The sequence below is a fragment of the Phyllopteryx taeniolatus genome, chromosome 12 (assembly GCF_024500385.1).
Source record: "Phyllopteryx taeniolatus isolate TA_2022b chromosome 12, UOR_Ptae_1.2, whole genome shotgun sequence".
Classification (NCBI taxonomy): Eukaryota; Metazoa; Chordata; class Actinopteri; order Syngnathiformes; family Syngnathidae; genus Phyllopteryx; species Phyllopteryx taeniolatus.
In genome coordinates this window covers 7,810,875-7,827,189 of record NC_084513.1, presented here as the reverse complement: position 1 = coordinate 7,827,189, position 16,315 = coordinate 7,810,875, and the positions used below count along the sequence as shown (strand labels likewise).

The following is a 16,315-nucleotide window of genomic DNA, read 5'->3' as shown; positions in this document are numbered from 1 at the left end:
GTGTAGTCCGCCTTTTGCCCAAAGTCAGCTGGGATAGGCTGCGGCACCCCACAACCCTGAATAAGGATAAGCAGTATTTGAAATGGATGGATGGATATTTACCATAACATCCATCCATCCATCCATTCTCCGAGCCGCTTCTCCTCACTAGGGTCGCGGGCGTGCTGGAGCCTATCCCAGCTGTCATCGGGCAGGAGGCGGGGTACACCCTGAACTGGTTGCCAGCCAATCGCAGGGCACATAGGAACAAACAACCATTCGCACTCACAGTCATGCCTACGGGCAATTTAGAGTCTCCAATTCATGCATGTTTTTGGGATGTGGGAGGAAACCGGAGTGCCGGAGTGAAACACGCAGGCACGGGGAGAACATGCAAACTCCACACAGGCGGGGCCAGGGATTGAACCCGGGTCCTCAGAACTGTGAGGCTGACGCTCTAACCAGTCGGCCACCGTGCCGCCTTACCATAACATGTCAATTGCAATTTAAAAACAAAAAAATTGTACAAAGAATATATTTTCCTTTTAAAAAATATTTACATTGGTCAATTTAACCCGCAACTTAACAGGAGGCTTCAACATGACTCATCTCCCGTACGCCAAACGTTCTGGGCATTGCAACAGACACACAAGCACTGTACAGGCTTTACGACCCATGTAAGACTTGACAAGAATTTATTGTGTTTGAAGCAGATTTGTGTCTTTTGTAGTAGACTCGAGTGGACTTTGCAACATTCTAGTGACTTCCCAGACCAAAATAAAAGAAACTCCTGGAGATAAGCGCTTGTTCTCGCTGACAAACTGACCTCATGCGTTTGCTATGGGAGAGGCTGACCTTTATCTATTTCCTCAAGCCGCGCCTTATCCCAACAGTATTTGTCATCTTGAAATCTCACATCTAATCCTGTTTTGATAAATCTGAATACATTCGAGATAACTGTCCAGAGATGGACCACACCTTACTGTCACTTTGAGGACCTGCTTCTACTTTGCTATGAACTGAAAACATTTGGGTTTGACATCAAAAGACGAGACTGCATTCATACTTGGTGTAGCCAACATGAAAACCAGAGACCTGTGTGGGGGTGGAAAAACAAGAAACTGTGACGCAGAAAGAAAATGAGGATGAAATGTAGTCAAGCACACAACTGTGTTTTTATAAGGGCGCTATTCTAAGATTCAAGACTTCAGCTCTGTTTCTTCTTTCTGTACAGCTTTGCTTTTTTCTCTTTTCTTGAGATTTAGGATTTATGTGTGTCCGTTGTGTAAATGTGTCCTAAAGCTCTTCTTTCTAAAGTCCCAGAGAGAACGAGTTTCTTTCTCACACCTGTCAGCCCAATTCGATGTGACATCGTCCTGAAAGTAGTACACAATACTTTGATTCACCTATAAAATTTTATTAAGTTAGATATTGCAATGTTCTAAGCTGTCGTATCTGATGCAAATGTAAATAACGAAAATTATCTTTTGATGTCGAAACCAAATGATTTAAATTTACAGCGAAAATAAAGGAATTTTCAGTACTTATCCATTACTTTTATAGGGGACTAATTGCACATATAAATGTATCAATTAGAATCGTGTAATAGTGCAAGCACAAACCAAAAATAAGCATTAAATTGAGGATCTGGAACTTCTTAATCCATTTTTTTCCGGGCTGTTCCAAACGCATCTCGGGAGGTCACTCGCGCTGACCAAGAAGAGATGGCGGCCTCCTTCAGGAAGCGAAAAGAAGCTTACAGCTACACACCAGGCTATGAAAGCTCAAATACGAGCTAGATTTTATAATTAGTGAGAGCGACGGAGCAAAAAAAACTATTCGAAAGCAGTTTTATTTATCCTTCTGTGGCCACCGGATCGCCAGTAGGTGGCAGCGTGCCCGAAGTAGCTCAGCGAAATTCCCGGGTTTGTCCCGAACGCATCATGTGACGTCAATCACGCGCCGAAGAAAAGTCACGCTAAAAGCTTAAAAAGAAGTCAAAGCCAAACCATGGCATTAACAGTATTTAAATTAAATAAAATCACCCTCTGTGCCCACGTATTTTTATATTGGTTGCCGTGCCACTAGTTGGTGTCAGCGTGGACCGAGACGGCTCATTTATTGCTTTTTTCCCCAAATCTTTATTGAAAATATTCAACTTACAAACCAACCAAAACTGGATTTTTGTTTTTAACATTTCCAAGCGCCTTCATCCTTGCAGCTTGTGAGAACAAAAGTCATTCCTCCAACGTGAGAACCTCGTCTGCGCTGCCACGTTATTTAGCGACTGAACACACTGGAAACAACATTCGAGCCCTATCGAATCAGAAAACTGATTCAGTAGGGCACGTCACATCCTGAAGTTGTCTGTCCAAAATCTTGAGACAAATTCCATTTTCAAACCTAGATTGTTTTTTTTCAACTGTTTTCAATATGCAAGCTACCACTGAGCCATGCCAATAATATAAAAAAAACAACAACCTATGAAACCAAAACACCAGCTCCGCCGCCTCCTTCACTATCCTTGGAGGATGCCGTCGACTGGCCTTGCGCATCTCCCTCGCCCACCAGGCGAATGTTGTAGCGTTCTCTGTAGTCTGTGAGTTCACGCCCCTTCTCCTGCATCTTGGTGTTGATGGACTCAATTATTTTGGAGAGCTGCTCCTTGTTGCTCTGCAATGCCGGCAGAACTTCTTTCACTGTCCTCTCCACCAACACGCCGCCAACAAGACGGAAGGATTTCCGGGATGGATCCACGCCCTTCAGGGTCTCAATGACTAGGCTGTGTTCATTCGATTCCATCTCTAACTCGGCTGCTTTAGAGGCCATGTTGCGTTGCTCCTGACGCATCTTCTGAAATGTTGCCACCACCTGTTCGGCGGAGAGGCTGGACTGTTTTCCTCCGCCACTGCTACCAGGTTGGGAAGCCGTGTTGTTAGCGTTCGCAGCCATTTTGGAAGCTGGTGATGGGAGTGTGTCTTCTTCTTCTTCTTCTTCTTCTTCTACAAACCAAAACGGGAGGTGGCTTCCGGACGTTACATCACATGTGACGTCACTATTGTGACCAATCAGGAGTAGCTGCTACCCCTATCAGGAAGTGAAGAGGTCCAGTGTCCGAAGACGAACAACAGCTAACAGTCATGTCATTAACAACATTGGCATATAAACACAGGTATTTTTATTCAGTTGTTGCCGTATGGTCATTGTTGCTGCCATTATGAAATGCTGGAAATATGTTATAAGGCCCAGTCACAGTGGGGTGTTAAGTAAAAAAAAAAAAAAAATGGAAAAAAATCACTACCTCTATCATGTCAGCATACGCATTGTTGATAATAAGTCCTATACGCGAAAATAGAAGGTGACCATTATGTTGTTGCTTCTTTCAGACTCAGATCCATCTGCAGACTGCATCGAATTCAAGGACACATGGTGAGGGAACGACTGCTTTGTGGTTTTCAGGAGGATGGTTACAAGCCCTCTGAAAAGCACGAAGGAGTCGTTTGTAAGATCAAAATATCATGTTGTAAACCGGGGTCCTGGTTACTCGGTTTACGACATACGATATTCTGATCTTACGAACGACGTGAAATGAACTAGTTTGCGCAGCAGCATAAGAATACGTCAAATCACACGACAAAGAAGGCACGCTTAGTTTCTGCTGTACTTACTTACAGTTTCCCATTTGGTTCTTTTCTATTTATGGCCTATAAAAGTTTTTCAAACAAATATGTTTTACTGTAATTATTATGACTTAACTACTGCGTAGGTTATTAGACTCCGGTAGAAATGTCTCCATTGTGTGACAATGACTACAATGTTCAAAACTGTTTTGTGTATGAAATAAAATTCTCTTTGGCTCCAGATGTCCAGTCGAGTGGAGCCCGAGGTTCTCCTCGAGAAGGTGGGCCGGGCCGGTGTGATCACAATGAACAGACCCAAAGTGCTAAATGCCCTCAACTTCACCATGATCAGAGCCATCTACCCCCAGCTCAAGGTACAGGCTGAAGTGCTCTTCATAAATTATGAACCTCCTTGTCACTGTGTGGTTTTAAAATGTTGTGTTGTTAGAAATGGGAGAGTGACAGTGACACGGACCTTGTGATCATCAAAGGAGCAGGCGGGAAAGCATTTTGCGCCGGTGGAGACATCAGAGGTACTAGTGGTTAAACTCCTGTATTACTCAGCAGTTTCAGATTTGTCACTCAAAAAACAAACTATTGCAATTTTGAAAAATGCACTGAATATGCTAGGACGCTGCTGTGTATGTCGCTGCTTTGGAACTTATATAAATGACTGCTTTCCTATTAGCCCTCTGTTTTTTTTACAGTGGACCCGCCCCCACATCATTGCGATTTGCCACGCATGGATACACCTATTCAGTATTTTTTTGTTTTGCTTTGTTTTTCAAATTTTTTAAAAAAAAATTTCAATTTTTAAAAGATTGTATTTTTTCCCCTGAATGAACACGCTTATTGGTAGTTTATCCCAGAATTTAATCAATAGTTTTGGGTTAAAAATAATTTTTTTGAAGAAAAAAAAACGTGACCGTGTTCGTAACTCAAATACTCAATACTCAAATATCTTTCCTCATTGAAATTAATGAAAATGCCATTAATGCGTTATAACCAACCCAAAAAACACTACCAAAAACTATTGTGTTTTTAATAAGAAAAAAAACTCTACAATAATGTAGTTTATAAAAATGATACAGTAATTACATAATTAAATAAAATGTAAGTAATTAAACAGTTTGTGTATCATGGTTTCATGCATTAATTAAATGGGCTTTGTGTGTCTGGTGTGCATGCCTCAGCCACCAGGAGGCAGTATAATACATACAGACATACTACACGTAGTCTTCATGACGAAACACAGGAGACCGTCACAACTAAGCTGAAGTAAATATAATAAAGAATATATGCCCCTGAGTATTGTTATATTGTCTGTCTACATGTTTTGCTACTGTTTGTTTGAAGTTGTTTAAAGGTTTATAACCACCCCGAAATCGTGACTAGTTTTCTTAGCCCTTCCATGGCATTTCCCATTATGTGTCAGCATTAAGCTAGTGGACGTTTCCTTGTCAGTCCAAACTCCCCATCGGGCTTCCGCTTCTTCTTGTGAATTAAATGTCGTTCAAACTCCAACCCAGAAAGCTCCAGCATGTGCAGAAAGCCGACACCGATGTTTGGTCAGAATTCAGAATTTGGTTTCCCATCGAATCCTACTGACTGTTGTCACATTTGATGCTTCATGTTTTCCTTTCAGCAATTACTGAAGCGGGGAAAGTTGGCGATCCCCTTGCGAAGGTCTTTTTCCGTGAGGAATACATTTTGAACAATGCTATAGGTGAGCTTTATGACCATTAAAAGAAAAATTGTCTTCCCAATCAACCAATTTATGGTAAATCCCCTGTAGTTACTCACATTTTCCCGACATTTTTCCTCCTCATACATGTGATCTTTTCAGGAACATGCAGGAAACCATTTATTGCCTTCATCGACGGAATAACAATGGGAGGGGTAAGTGAAAGTTATTCATTTGAATAATAGTTAAGATGGTACAGTGGCATTCCATGACACTTTTGATTGTACTTGTGGATTATATTCCAGTGGTACACTCGGGTGACTAAGGCTACGCCACTGGTTCTCAATGGGGTTGAGGTCAGGGGACGATTCCAAACAGAGCATGCATTTTGAGATAATGGACAGTTACTGTTATTAGGTGCGATGTAGATTTCCGTCTGAGGGTGTCAGCAGAGGACTTTGTGTTACCTGCTCAGAGTGCACGGTGCCATCTGATTGGATGATGCATTGTTGCCACCCTGCAGGAGTCAGATATAGCTTGAAATTGAATTATGACCTTACTTCCCACCCCCCACCAAAAATAACCAACATGAATCATTAGAGAGGTTTGCTGTTGGGCTTCAATATGTTTAACTTTTGTCCTTAACCCTCCTGTTATGTTTATTTCTTTTGGCATGGCAGAAATGTTCACGTGTCAATGTGTCCTGCTGCAAGTTTAGTCATTCAAAAATAAATACAGTAATAAAAATAAAGAATGAACACTCCTTGCTCCCATTTGTGCCCCTTGTGTTACAACCGGGTTAATATATTTAACCATCCTTTTGTGTTATGGCTCAAATTGACCCATTTAAAACAAACAAAAATGTCTAAAGTGGCTTTTCACTTCTGTATCGCATAGTAAGTGTATTTTTATTAGCATTTTGGACATTTTTGGATCATAAAAAAATGCTTCAGGTCAATCTGAAACAGTAACATTGTTGCTACTCCTGCAATACGACCGTAAGAGGAGGATTTAAGTACCTTGTTTGGGTGTTTGTCAAAAAATAAATAAATAAATAGTGTGTGTGAGTGATATATATATATGTATGTATGTGTGTGTGTGTGTGTGTGTGTAATTACATAATATTGGCGAATTGTTTTAACTTTAAAATGGGTCAGTTTCACCCATCACATCACAGTTGGGTTTAATCTTTCCGTGATGTGACCTTGACCGTAGTTTTAGTCCATATAATGTGTTTAAAGTACGTGTATTGTATTTATTTCAATAATAGTTTGAGTCAGAAGCAAGAGTACCCAGAGGGAAGCCACATCAGCGCAAGTGGACCATAAGAACTCCACACAGAAAGCGAAAGCTGTAGCCGGAAAACTAGAACCTTCAGCATCTCTTCTTATAACCAGTGTATTTTCTCACTATTATGTCAAGTTTCCAGCATAACGCGGTCTGGCCAAGTGTTTATTTTTGCATGACTTGAATCCCCTGCAAAGGCTTAAGAATGATTATGTTAATTAGGTTACAAGAAAAGTAAACAAATTGTGACCTAAGAGCTGGATATTAGAGTGCATCTGGGAAGTATTCACAGCACTTCACTTTTTCCATATTTTGTTGCTTAAAAATAATTTCAAAACGTTTTCCTCCTTTAATGTGACCTATAGCCTGTACATCTCAATTGAATTTAAAATAATACATCTTTTCAAGAGGGGAAATAAAAATGAGCTGAGATAATGTTGTTGCACAAGTGTTGTTGCACTCTTATAACTCGGTGTTTGGCTGTGTTCAGAATTAACTAATCACATGCAAACACGTGTTGAATGGTCAGCACACACCTGCCACCATTTCAAAATCAACTCTTAATTAACCCCAAATAAAGTTCAAATGTTCTAGTAGGGTTTTCCTGACATTTCTGACTTCCTCCCACATTCAAAAACATGCATGTTAGGTTCAATGAAGACTCTAAATTGTCCATTGAATGTTAGTTTGAGTGGTTGTTCGTCTTTATGTGCCCTGCGATTGGCTGGGGACCAGTGTCGGGTGAACCCAGTCGGTTGGGATAGACCCAAGCTTACCTCTGACCCTAATGAGGACAAGTGCTGTAGAAAATGGATGATTAAACCTTTAATGTATCACAGGTACTGTAACATTAATACGCCACACATGGCCGAAAACAGGACTTCGTTCTTCATTGTTGGGACTTCATTTGGGACTAAATTGTTGTCACGTTATTGTCTCATTCTCCACCCGCAGGGAGTTGGTCTGTCTGTTCACGGACGTTTTCGTGTGGCCACCGAAAGAACGATGTTCGCCATGCCCGAGACCGCTATTGGTAAGCCGCAATGTGGGTGTGAGCACTCAGCACGAGTGTGAGAGCTCACTTACAGACGAAAATGATCACATTAGTGGGTGACATCGCCAAAAGTGGTGCAAATTGCCACGCCCAGCCTCTTATGCTGGAATGTAATTTGCTCATAAGCTTAATTACTTATAGGCAGATGGCCCACTGCTCATGCCCCGTGAGGAGATTAACAATGGACGAATGACTACTGACATTAGGGAATGAATACATTGTTTTGTCACTTAAAAGCAAACTAAACCCCAAATTCTGGGGGACAAGAATACATTGTATCTGCCACCACTAGTCTAAACACGGTATTATGATTGATATTGCATTCATGAAATGAGAATTAAACAGATTAATTCATAAATTTTCACCAAACCCAAACTTGCTAAAAAAATAAATAAAATCAAACCATAATGTCTTGGGTTGGGCATTGTTTCAATTTGAGCGATTCCGGTCCCGAGTCCGATTCGTCAATTCGATTCCGGTTCCAAACGATTCTCGATTCCGATTCTTTTAGGGGGCTGGGTCAAAAAGTTTGCATAGTTTAAATAAGGGGTTGTCCAAATTATGAACACCCATTTTAGTAGCAGCCCGCAGCATAGACTAAAATGAACGTTTGTCTCTGGGTTCTTTATAACCAGTATCAATATCAGACCTATGAACTAAAAGGCAACGTGTGTAGAACTAACCAAATTTACTTAATATTCATTAATTTATGTTTCAGCTAAAAGTTAAATATAGCATTGTTAGAATACTTATTTACAACTGTTTTATCACATCAAATGGTTTATATGTGCAAGTTTTAACTTAACTTCCTGTTTTAAGCATGTAGCCTTTTCATTTGAAGGGGACGCACCAGAACTCAGCATTTTCAGAATCAGAGTCATCTTTATTTGCCAAGTATGTCAAAAACACACAAGGAATTTGTCTCCAGTAGTTGGAGCCGCACTAGTACGACAGCAGACGGTCAACTGACAGAGAATACTTTTGAGACATAAAGACATTGAAGAAAACAGTCACTGAGCAATACAAGGTTGCTAGTAATCTGGTAATGCCGGTACATTTTAATTTTTTGGGGGGGTGACAATTGTGCAATTTCATGCATTTTGGCACCAAAAGTTACTTCGCACGACACCGGTGAAAGGAGACGGCATGAAAAAGAATAATGAATGGAACCAAATGCTCTTTAAAACGTTGATTCCTTTACCTAGCCACCGATGAGGAACAAGGTTTATGTTTGTGGTACTGTGAGACAACGTTTATGTGAATTTTGTCCCAGTTCATTGTGATGTGAAGTTGCTAGTTTGACCTTTGCTGAAGTTTTAGGTCAATGTTAAGCTTGTAATGCAACTGGTTCTACTTTCTTTCCAGTATGGTAAAATAATTTAGATTTTATTTTTGTGTCAGTCATCAGCTCTTACGTTGAAGACTAAAATGAACGCTAAAAAAACATCAGTGCAATAGTGCAACTCAGCATTTAACTTGTTAGCTGCCGCAATGTTGGGATAGACATTTTATTGTTTCACTCACCCAATTGACTGAAGTCTACACATCGTAAAAGCCTCCTTTGCACACTATAATCCAATCCGGTTCCAATCAGTTCTCAATTCTCCATGCCCAACCCTAATCATGTCATCAACCCGTAGTTGTGCTAGTTATCGCAGCATACACAGGGAGTCCGCTATCTGTTTTCCAGGTTTGGGCATGTGACAGCAGAGGGCTATATTGCCAAACATGGTGGGCCACTGAGAAAATTTAAATTGATGGATTAATCCGTTCTGATTCTTATTCCGCGAATGCAGTATTAATCAGAATACCGTGTTTAGACTAGCGTGGGCTTATACAATGTATTCTTGCAAAAAAAAAATAAAATAAAAAAAATAAAAGGTTTGTGAGCATAACACCCATACACACACATCAGGCTTCTCCCAATGGTGGTTTAACCCTCCCGTTATGTGGCGCGTCATATTGACGAAAGGTTTAGTCTTTTCAGTATGAAAGTTAGTACGTTATGAACCTAAAAAATGCATCAATGGATGTCCATAATGTTAACAACAATGACAATGTATTTGATGCTATTTTTCTGTACTCTCTGAACTGATAATATCCCTGCAGCAACCTCGACAGATTTAAGCGTCCCCGCAATCATCCGCCACGCTTTATGATAATACGTTTTCGGCCGTGAATGAGGCCAACTGGTCTCTAATCCCGCTGCAGTTCAGCGAGGCTCTTGCCACACAAACTGTGACCAGTAAAGCTTCAGTTCACATTTAGGAATGCTGAATTCAATTGAAAACACAGACGTAATTCCTAACAGATTACTGATGAAATATTTCAGATATGGAAACATTTTAGGTAACTTATTTATTTATTTTGCTTCCTGGACTGTCAGTAATGCACATTTATGCATTCCCCCCCCCCCACACACACAATTTAAAGCAGTTGCCAGGTGTCTTACTAATGTGTGGGATGCTTACGTCTTCCTATTATTGAAGGGTTGTTGTTTATTGGTGTTTTGAGGAGGCAGTCCTGTCTCCTGCAAATGAGCCACTGCTCTTGTTGCTTTACATGTCATAAATTGAAGTCTTGTGTTTCACTGTGACAGGTCTGTTCCCCGATGTAGGCGGTGGCTATTTCCTCCCGAGGCTTCAGGGAAAGTTGGGACTGTTTCTGGCTCTGACGGGCTTCCGCCTCAGAGGCCGTGACGTGCACAGAGCTGGAATTGCCACTCACTTTGTTGAGTCCAAGAAGGTATACGTATTGTATGTATACGTATTAATGCAATATTGTATAGAACGTAGCCTGGAGAGACAGGAGTTATTTAGTCATAAATATACAACAATAATGTATTTTTCCAAGTTAAGGTAGTAATATTATGATATTCAAGTCAGTTAAAGGGATGAAAGTCATATTTTAGGAAGCAAATTTCAAAAGTACTTCTTTTCTACAAAAGATGCCAAATGTTTTTGACTTTATTCATGCATGGATGTCAAATGTGTGTGTACGTCACAATCATTTCACGCTTTTAATGGGCCCAAAGCTATGGTAGGAAGTAGCACTGGGTTTATTGTGTTTGTTTTAATGGCGCGCTGCTCCCCATACGTAGGTATGCACTGAGGACCCCCAGGCTATAGCTTGGAGGTCCCCTGGTGTGCGGAGAAACTTGGTTGAGAAACATTGCTCTAAGGCACTCGGCAGCTCATCGAGCACAGTGGTCAGGCCGCTGCCCGCAGGACAGGAACATGATGGGGATGGAGGGGGCATTTAGGTAGAAAACCGGATGCTGAGTCACTATGTGTCTGGCAGCTCCACAGGCGGCTTTTGTTTATATTTCTGTGGGTGGTGAAGGTTGAGTCGACTCTTAACCTTAATTTTTCAGGATAGATTAGCCACTGGATTTGTGTTTTGGGGGATATTTGTATTTGAGAGTGCGTTCGCATGCAGAGATCCGCTACTCTAATTGATAAATGGAACTCTGCAACTTGGTGAAGTGCTGCCTCCTGCTTTGAGGGATTACATTGTGACAACGCGAGAACCGTTCGTTACCATGACGACTTGGGACCAAGCTAGCCAGTGGCTTCTTGTTGGGCCTGAGTCTAAAAAAGTGACGTACACACGAGTCAAAGCACTGATTTTATTTTCACTCTTGAAGGCAGCGCTTCATCACTTAATTGCCGAGTTACACCCGTCAATTTAGTGTGCGGATTATTGTATGTGGGACATGCAGCGAACACATCACCAGATGTTTGATTGATACAAGGGCTTGAATAATGTCTTCCATACAGACTTGCTAAAAGTGTTTAATCACCTGTAAATTTGTTTTCAGTTTTGTATTTTTGTTTGTTTTTCACTGTAATAGATACTGGACCTGGAGAAGGAACTGGTGGACTTGAGTTCTCCCTCTGCAGAGAATATCTCCAGTGTGTTAGACTCCTTCCAGAACGAGGTGAGGAGTCTGAACAGAACTTGATTGCTTTTGGTGTTTATAATCCATTTTGTACTTCTCTCAGAGCAGCCTCGATTGTGACAAGCCTTTTGTCCTGGAGAAGCATATGTCTGATATTGACAGGTAGGGAGTGAATCACTGCTTTGTCATCCAATTCTAAGAACGCTTGCTAATTACTGTATATTATAATCAAGCATGTAAAATGAGCACGTTGTTGTTTTCATCCCCAAAGGCTGTTCACCTCAAATAGTATGGAAGGTATCATACAGAACCTGCAGGCAGACGGATCACATTTTGCTAAGAAACAAGTGGAGGTATTTGCTTGACTTTTAATCTGTCTTTTGATTTGTTTGCACTGTACAGTTTGCTTAGCTAACTTAAAAGTGGTCACTTGCCTCTAGTAACTGGTACAAAAATACATACCTTCAGGTTATTCAAAATGTCAGTACAGGATGCTTTTATGTCCATTGTTTTTATCTTCTACCAGAAAAGTCAAATATTTCAATCTCAGTGTTTGTAAGGGTTTGGGCTGATAAAAAATAAATAAATAAATAATGAATTACTAAAATACTACTTATGTGGCTTTTTGATTGCGCTCTAAAGAGTTGAGCCTCTCGTTATATTGCGGGTCTAATCGAGCCATTCTAACATTAAGGAAATATAGTTATAAGTACTTGTGCTTGATGAGTGTAATCAACATAATTAAAATGGGTTCATTTCACATATTTCAATGACGTTGTTAGTAATGCAGTTAATAACGATAAGAAAGAAAAAAGAAGTTGTAATAATAATTAGAGCTGCATGCGGTGATGAGCGCGCCCGCGCAACCCTTTTTTCATGGCAAATTCTCAAAATAATTATCCAACTTGAAGCCATGCTTCACGATAAGAATTTTTAAAAAATGTGATTCCCAGATTATAATAAAATGATGTGGTGATGTTTTGATAAACATTAGTCCAGATTGTATCCACGATTGTTTCGTCCTCAGCTCCCGCTTCCTCACCATCTGGTAAACATCTGCTAGGACCGCTGGAACAGAGCCAAGCCATTTGAGTGTATTAGTAATTAGCAGTTACCGCAGTTAAGCACCTAATGGGGTTAGTCTTGGTTTTGTGCCTCCTCGGCGCCATCTCACTCGTCCATGTGGAGATTCTCAGAATCAGAATCAGAATCATCTTTATTTGCCAAGTATGTCCAAAACACACAAGGAATTTGTCTCCGGTAGTTGGAGCCGCTCTAGTACAACAGAACACTTTGGAGACATAAAGACATTGACAAAAAACAATTGTGCAAAAAGATGCAGAGTCCTCTAGCACTTAGAGCAGTTCGAATGACTAATATTGCAATAGTCCGGTGCAATGACCATTGTGCAAAGGGCGCTGAGACTTCTCGGGAGAAGCTGTGTTTCACAGAAAAGTAGCTTTCCTAAAACGCATTTAACTAATTCTGTTTTTCCACATCATATCCATTTGCATCGTCCAATGACGCCAGACCAAGGAGGGATTATAAAAAAGACTCAAGATTATAGGCCCCTCCCCCGCATACAGCTCCACTGTTTGTTGCTGATGCCCTCCTCATTGCAGTCGGTATTAATAATGCAAAAGCACTTTGCTAAACCCTGCTGTTATGTAACACGTCAAATTCTCCCATTTTATTGTTAAAAATCAAATAAAAAAATAGGTAAACCTTTTTTTTTGGTGTGAAACGTCTTTTGTTTGGCAATTAAAATCCAATGAAACTATACAAAATGGTTCATTTCACATATTTAAGAGTTTTTTGGGGGCGGGGGCAATACTGAGGGAATTTTGTGAAAATGAGAGGTAGATATTGTGAAAGGAAAAAGTATGTGAACCCTTTGGAATTTCTTAAATTGCTGTATGAATTGGTCATGAAATGTGGTCTGATCTTCATCTAAATCACAAGAATGTACAGTCTGCTTAAACTAATACCACACAAACAATATTATTTTCATCCATCCATCCATCCATTTTCTGAGCCACTTCTCCACACTTGGGTCGCGGGCGTGGTGGAGCCTATCCCAGCTGTCATCGGGCAGGAGGCGGGGTACACCCTGAACTGGTTGCCAGCCAATCGCAGGGCACATAGAAACAAACAACCATTCGCACTCACAGTCACGCCTACGGGCAATTTAGAGTCTCCAATGAATGCATGTTTTTTGGGATGTGGGAGGAAACCGGAGTGCCCGGAGAAAACCCACGCAGGCACGGGGAGAACATGCAAACTCCACACAGGCGGGGCCGGGGATTGAACCCCGGTCCTCAGAACTGTGAGGCTGACGCTCTAACCAATCGACCACCGTGCCGCCATTATTTTCATATTTTTATTAAAAGTAACGTAAACATTCCTAGAATCCAATCAATGAGACAAGATTGGAGGTGTGGCTTAAAGGTGCTCTGGCCGCTAGAAAACACACAGCAGGGTAGAATTTTCTGCTGCCAATAAGCATTGCTTGACATGTACCATGCCTCCCTTGAAAGAACTCTTATCAGACCTACAATTAAGAATTGATGGCTTATATAAAGATGGAAAAGGTTACAAAAGTATCTTAAAAGTCTTTGTTCATCAGGCCACGGTTAGACAAATTGTCTATAAATGGAGAAAGTTCAGAACTGTTGCTTCTCTTCCTAGGGGAAGGAGGGAGGGATGGATAGATACATACATACTTAATAAACTAATGGCCAACAAAATGGCCATTTAATCCCAAAATGGCAGACTCCCTGTTCATCTGCCATCATGGGTCTTTGAGACATTTTTGTACATCCTGTAATGATATACATGTCCGCCAAATTTGGTATGTATCGGTGAAACTGGTCTCATGGGCTAATTTTCAACATTTTCAGGGTGGCCAACTGAAGGAATTTGACCGAAATGTCAGATTTAGGCCAAAGTAGCCAACATCCTTTTCACTTTTTCGTGGATCCTGTTATGATAGACCTGTCCACCCAATTTCGTGGCCATTGGTAAAACTGATGTTCAGGGCCATTTTATTTTTCCCAACTTTCCATGGGCGGGTGCTACTTAGTGAGTTTTGGTAGGAAGAAATGTTCGGGACAAGCAGACAAATCACTTTCTCTTTGTCCCGGTTGTTCTCCCGCAGACATTGTCCAAGATGTCTCCCACGTCCTTGAAACTAACCTACAAACAGCTGCAGCTCGGCGCCACTCTCAACCTGCAGGACGTGTTGGTGATGGAGTATCGCTTGAGTCAGGCCTGTATGGTAAGAGAAGGCCACACTGGACACTTGTCCTTAAAAAGAGTATATTCAGAAGTCACATGTACGTTAGCCAAGTTATTTCAACCAACTTAGCCATCCTCTTATGTTTGTTTCTTTGCTACACCAAAAATGTTCTTGGGACAACGTAGCCCACCGCATGTTTAACCACTGGAAAAAAGTAATTGTGGGTTCAGTTGAGTTTCACTCTTGAATGAAGTGTGAAACAGAAAACTTGAATGTTTCATGGCAGCATCAATGTTATGCACTTGTCTATCCAATTCCTTTGAAGTCAAAGTAGAACGTGACCCCTTAACATGGTTTGTGTCGCTTTGCAGCGGGGCCATGACTTCTACGAGGGCGTAAGAGCTGGTAAGTTGGACGCCGTGTCCATTTGTCACGTCTCTTAATGTCGCTAAACTCCATTTGTGTGTGTGTGTGTTAACCAGTTCTGGTTGACAAGGACCAGAGTCCCAAATGGAAGCCGTCCACCCTGGAGGAGGTTACCGATCCGAGTGTCGATCAGTGCTTCTCCTCGCTTGGAGACCTGGATCTGTCTTTGTGATGTCAGCCGACAATTTCAAATATGCACCATAGTGAGCAATGAACCTTTGTATCGGGTAATCAAGAACTGACTCCTGTGAACCATGTTGATAAGACAACAAAACTATGACAAACTGACTTTTTGTTTTTATACAATGGTCTTTGGCGTGCCAGCCCACCCATCGAGTGTGAAATTAAACAAGCAAGCTCATCTTTTATCTACTTATTTTTGAAAATGTGTGAGTGAGCCTTTTAGAATTTTGTTAAATTGCGACGCCCTGATTCAACGTACAATAGTGACATAATGACGACATTTCTCCACCTAAGACTTGGTGGGTAAGGTAAGATGGATTGTGAATGTTGATTACAAGCAGAAATTTCTTACCGAAAACTGTTCTGGCAAGCCACTCTTGCCTTCTTCCCTTTTCTGTGGCTGATGCGCTAGCCCTCAAGTGTCGTGCGGCAGCCGCTTGCTCGTATGTCCTTATATGGACATATGTGATGAAGTGGCGTCGGCGCTTTGTGATCTCATCAACTAAACAAACTACAGTACAGCTTCATCTAGCGGTGCTTTTTTTCCCTCGGGATGTTTACACACTGCCAGCAGATTTGATTTAATATTATTATTGTTAAAGTCACTTTTGTCTCCTTGTTATGGGCCCCATTCAATTTGACCCACTTTAATAATATATTTTTTTGTAAGTATAATCAACTTATACAATGTAAATGGTTCATTTCACAGCTCAGTTACTGGTAAAAATGACATATGGAGTAAACAATGTTTACTGGGATTTGTTTTAGTTTCTGACACTTTTGGATAATCAAACGTTACTATTCCGTAAAGCTAATGTAACTGGAGGAGTTCAGGTACACCCTGAACCGGTCGCCAGCCAATCGCAGGGCACACAGAAACAAACAACCATTCGCACTCACATTCACACCTACGGGCAATTTAGAGTCTTCAATCAAGCCACCA

The 16,315-nt window shown here is 41.1% G+C and overlaps 2 protein-coding genes across 2 annotated transcripts; one reads left to right on the top strand and one right to left on the bottom strand.

The window, feature by feature from the left end:
* Positions 1-657: 657 nt before the first annotated feature.
* Positions 658-2,999, bottom strand: LOC133486841 (prefoldin subunit 2-like). The gene has a single exon (XM_061792572.1). The coding sequence runs from the start codon at positions 2,929-2,931 to the stop codon at positions 2,461-2,463; it is 471 nt and encodes a 156-aa protein (XP_061648556.1). The 5' UTR covers positions 2,932-2,999; the 3' UTR covers positions 658-2,460.
* On the top strand, positions 2,996-15,550 carry hibch (3-hydroxyisobutyryl-CoA hydrolase). Its single transcript, XM_061792570.1, has 14 exons — positions 2,996-3,151; positions 3,366-3,408; positions 3,842-3,973; positions 4,048-4,132; positions 5,245-5,325; positions 5,446-5,498; positions 7,525-7,603; positions 10,224-10,369; positions 11,478-11,564; positions 11,629-11,687; positions 11,797-11,878; positions 14,683-14,802; positions 15,135-15,168; positions 15,246-15,550. Exons 1-14 carry the CDS (start codon positions 3,120-3,122, stop codon positions 15,359-15,361), a joined length of 1,149 nt encoding a protein of 382 aa, XP_061648554.1. The 5' UTR covers positions 2,996-3,119; the 3' UTR covers positions 15,362-15,550.
* Positions 15,551-16,315: the final 765 nt, after the last annotated feature.

Excerpts from the sequence above, each read along its gene's own strand:
- LOC133486841 (XM_061792572.1), bottom strand. The coding sequence starts at position 2,931 with ATGGCTGCGAACGCTAACAACACGGCTTCCCAACCTGGTAGCAGTGGC.
- hibch (XM_061792570.1), top strand. The coding sequence starts at position 3,120 with ATGTCATTAACAACATTGGCATATAAACACAG. Across the intron at positions 5,326-5,445 it reads CATTTTGAACAATGCTATAG|GAACATGCAGGAAACCATTT; the intron begins GTGAGCTTTATG and ends TGATCTTTTCAG. Across the intron at positions 10,370-11,477 it reads ACTTTGTTGAGTCCAAGAAG|ATACTGGACCTGGAGAAGGA; the intron begins GTATACGTATTG and ends TCACTGTAATAG.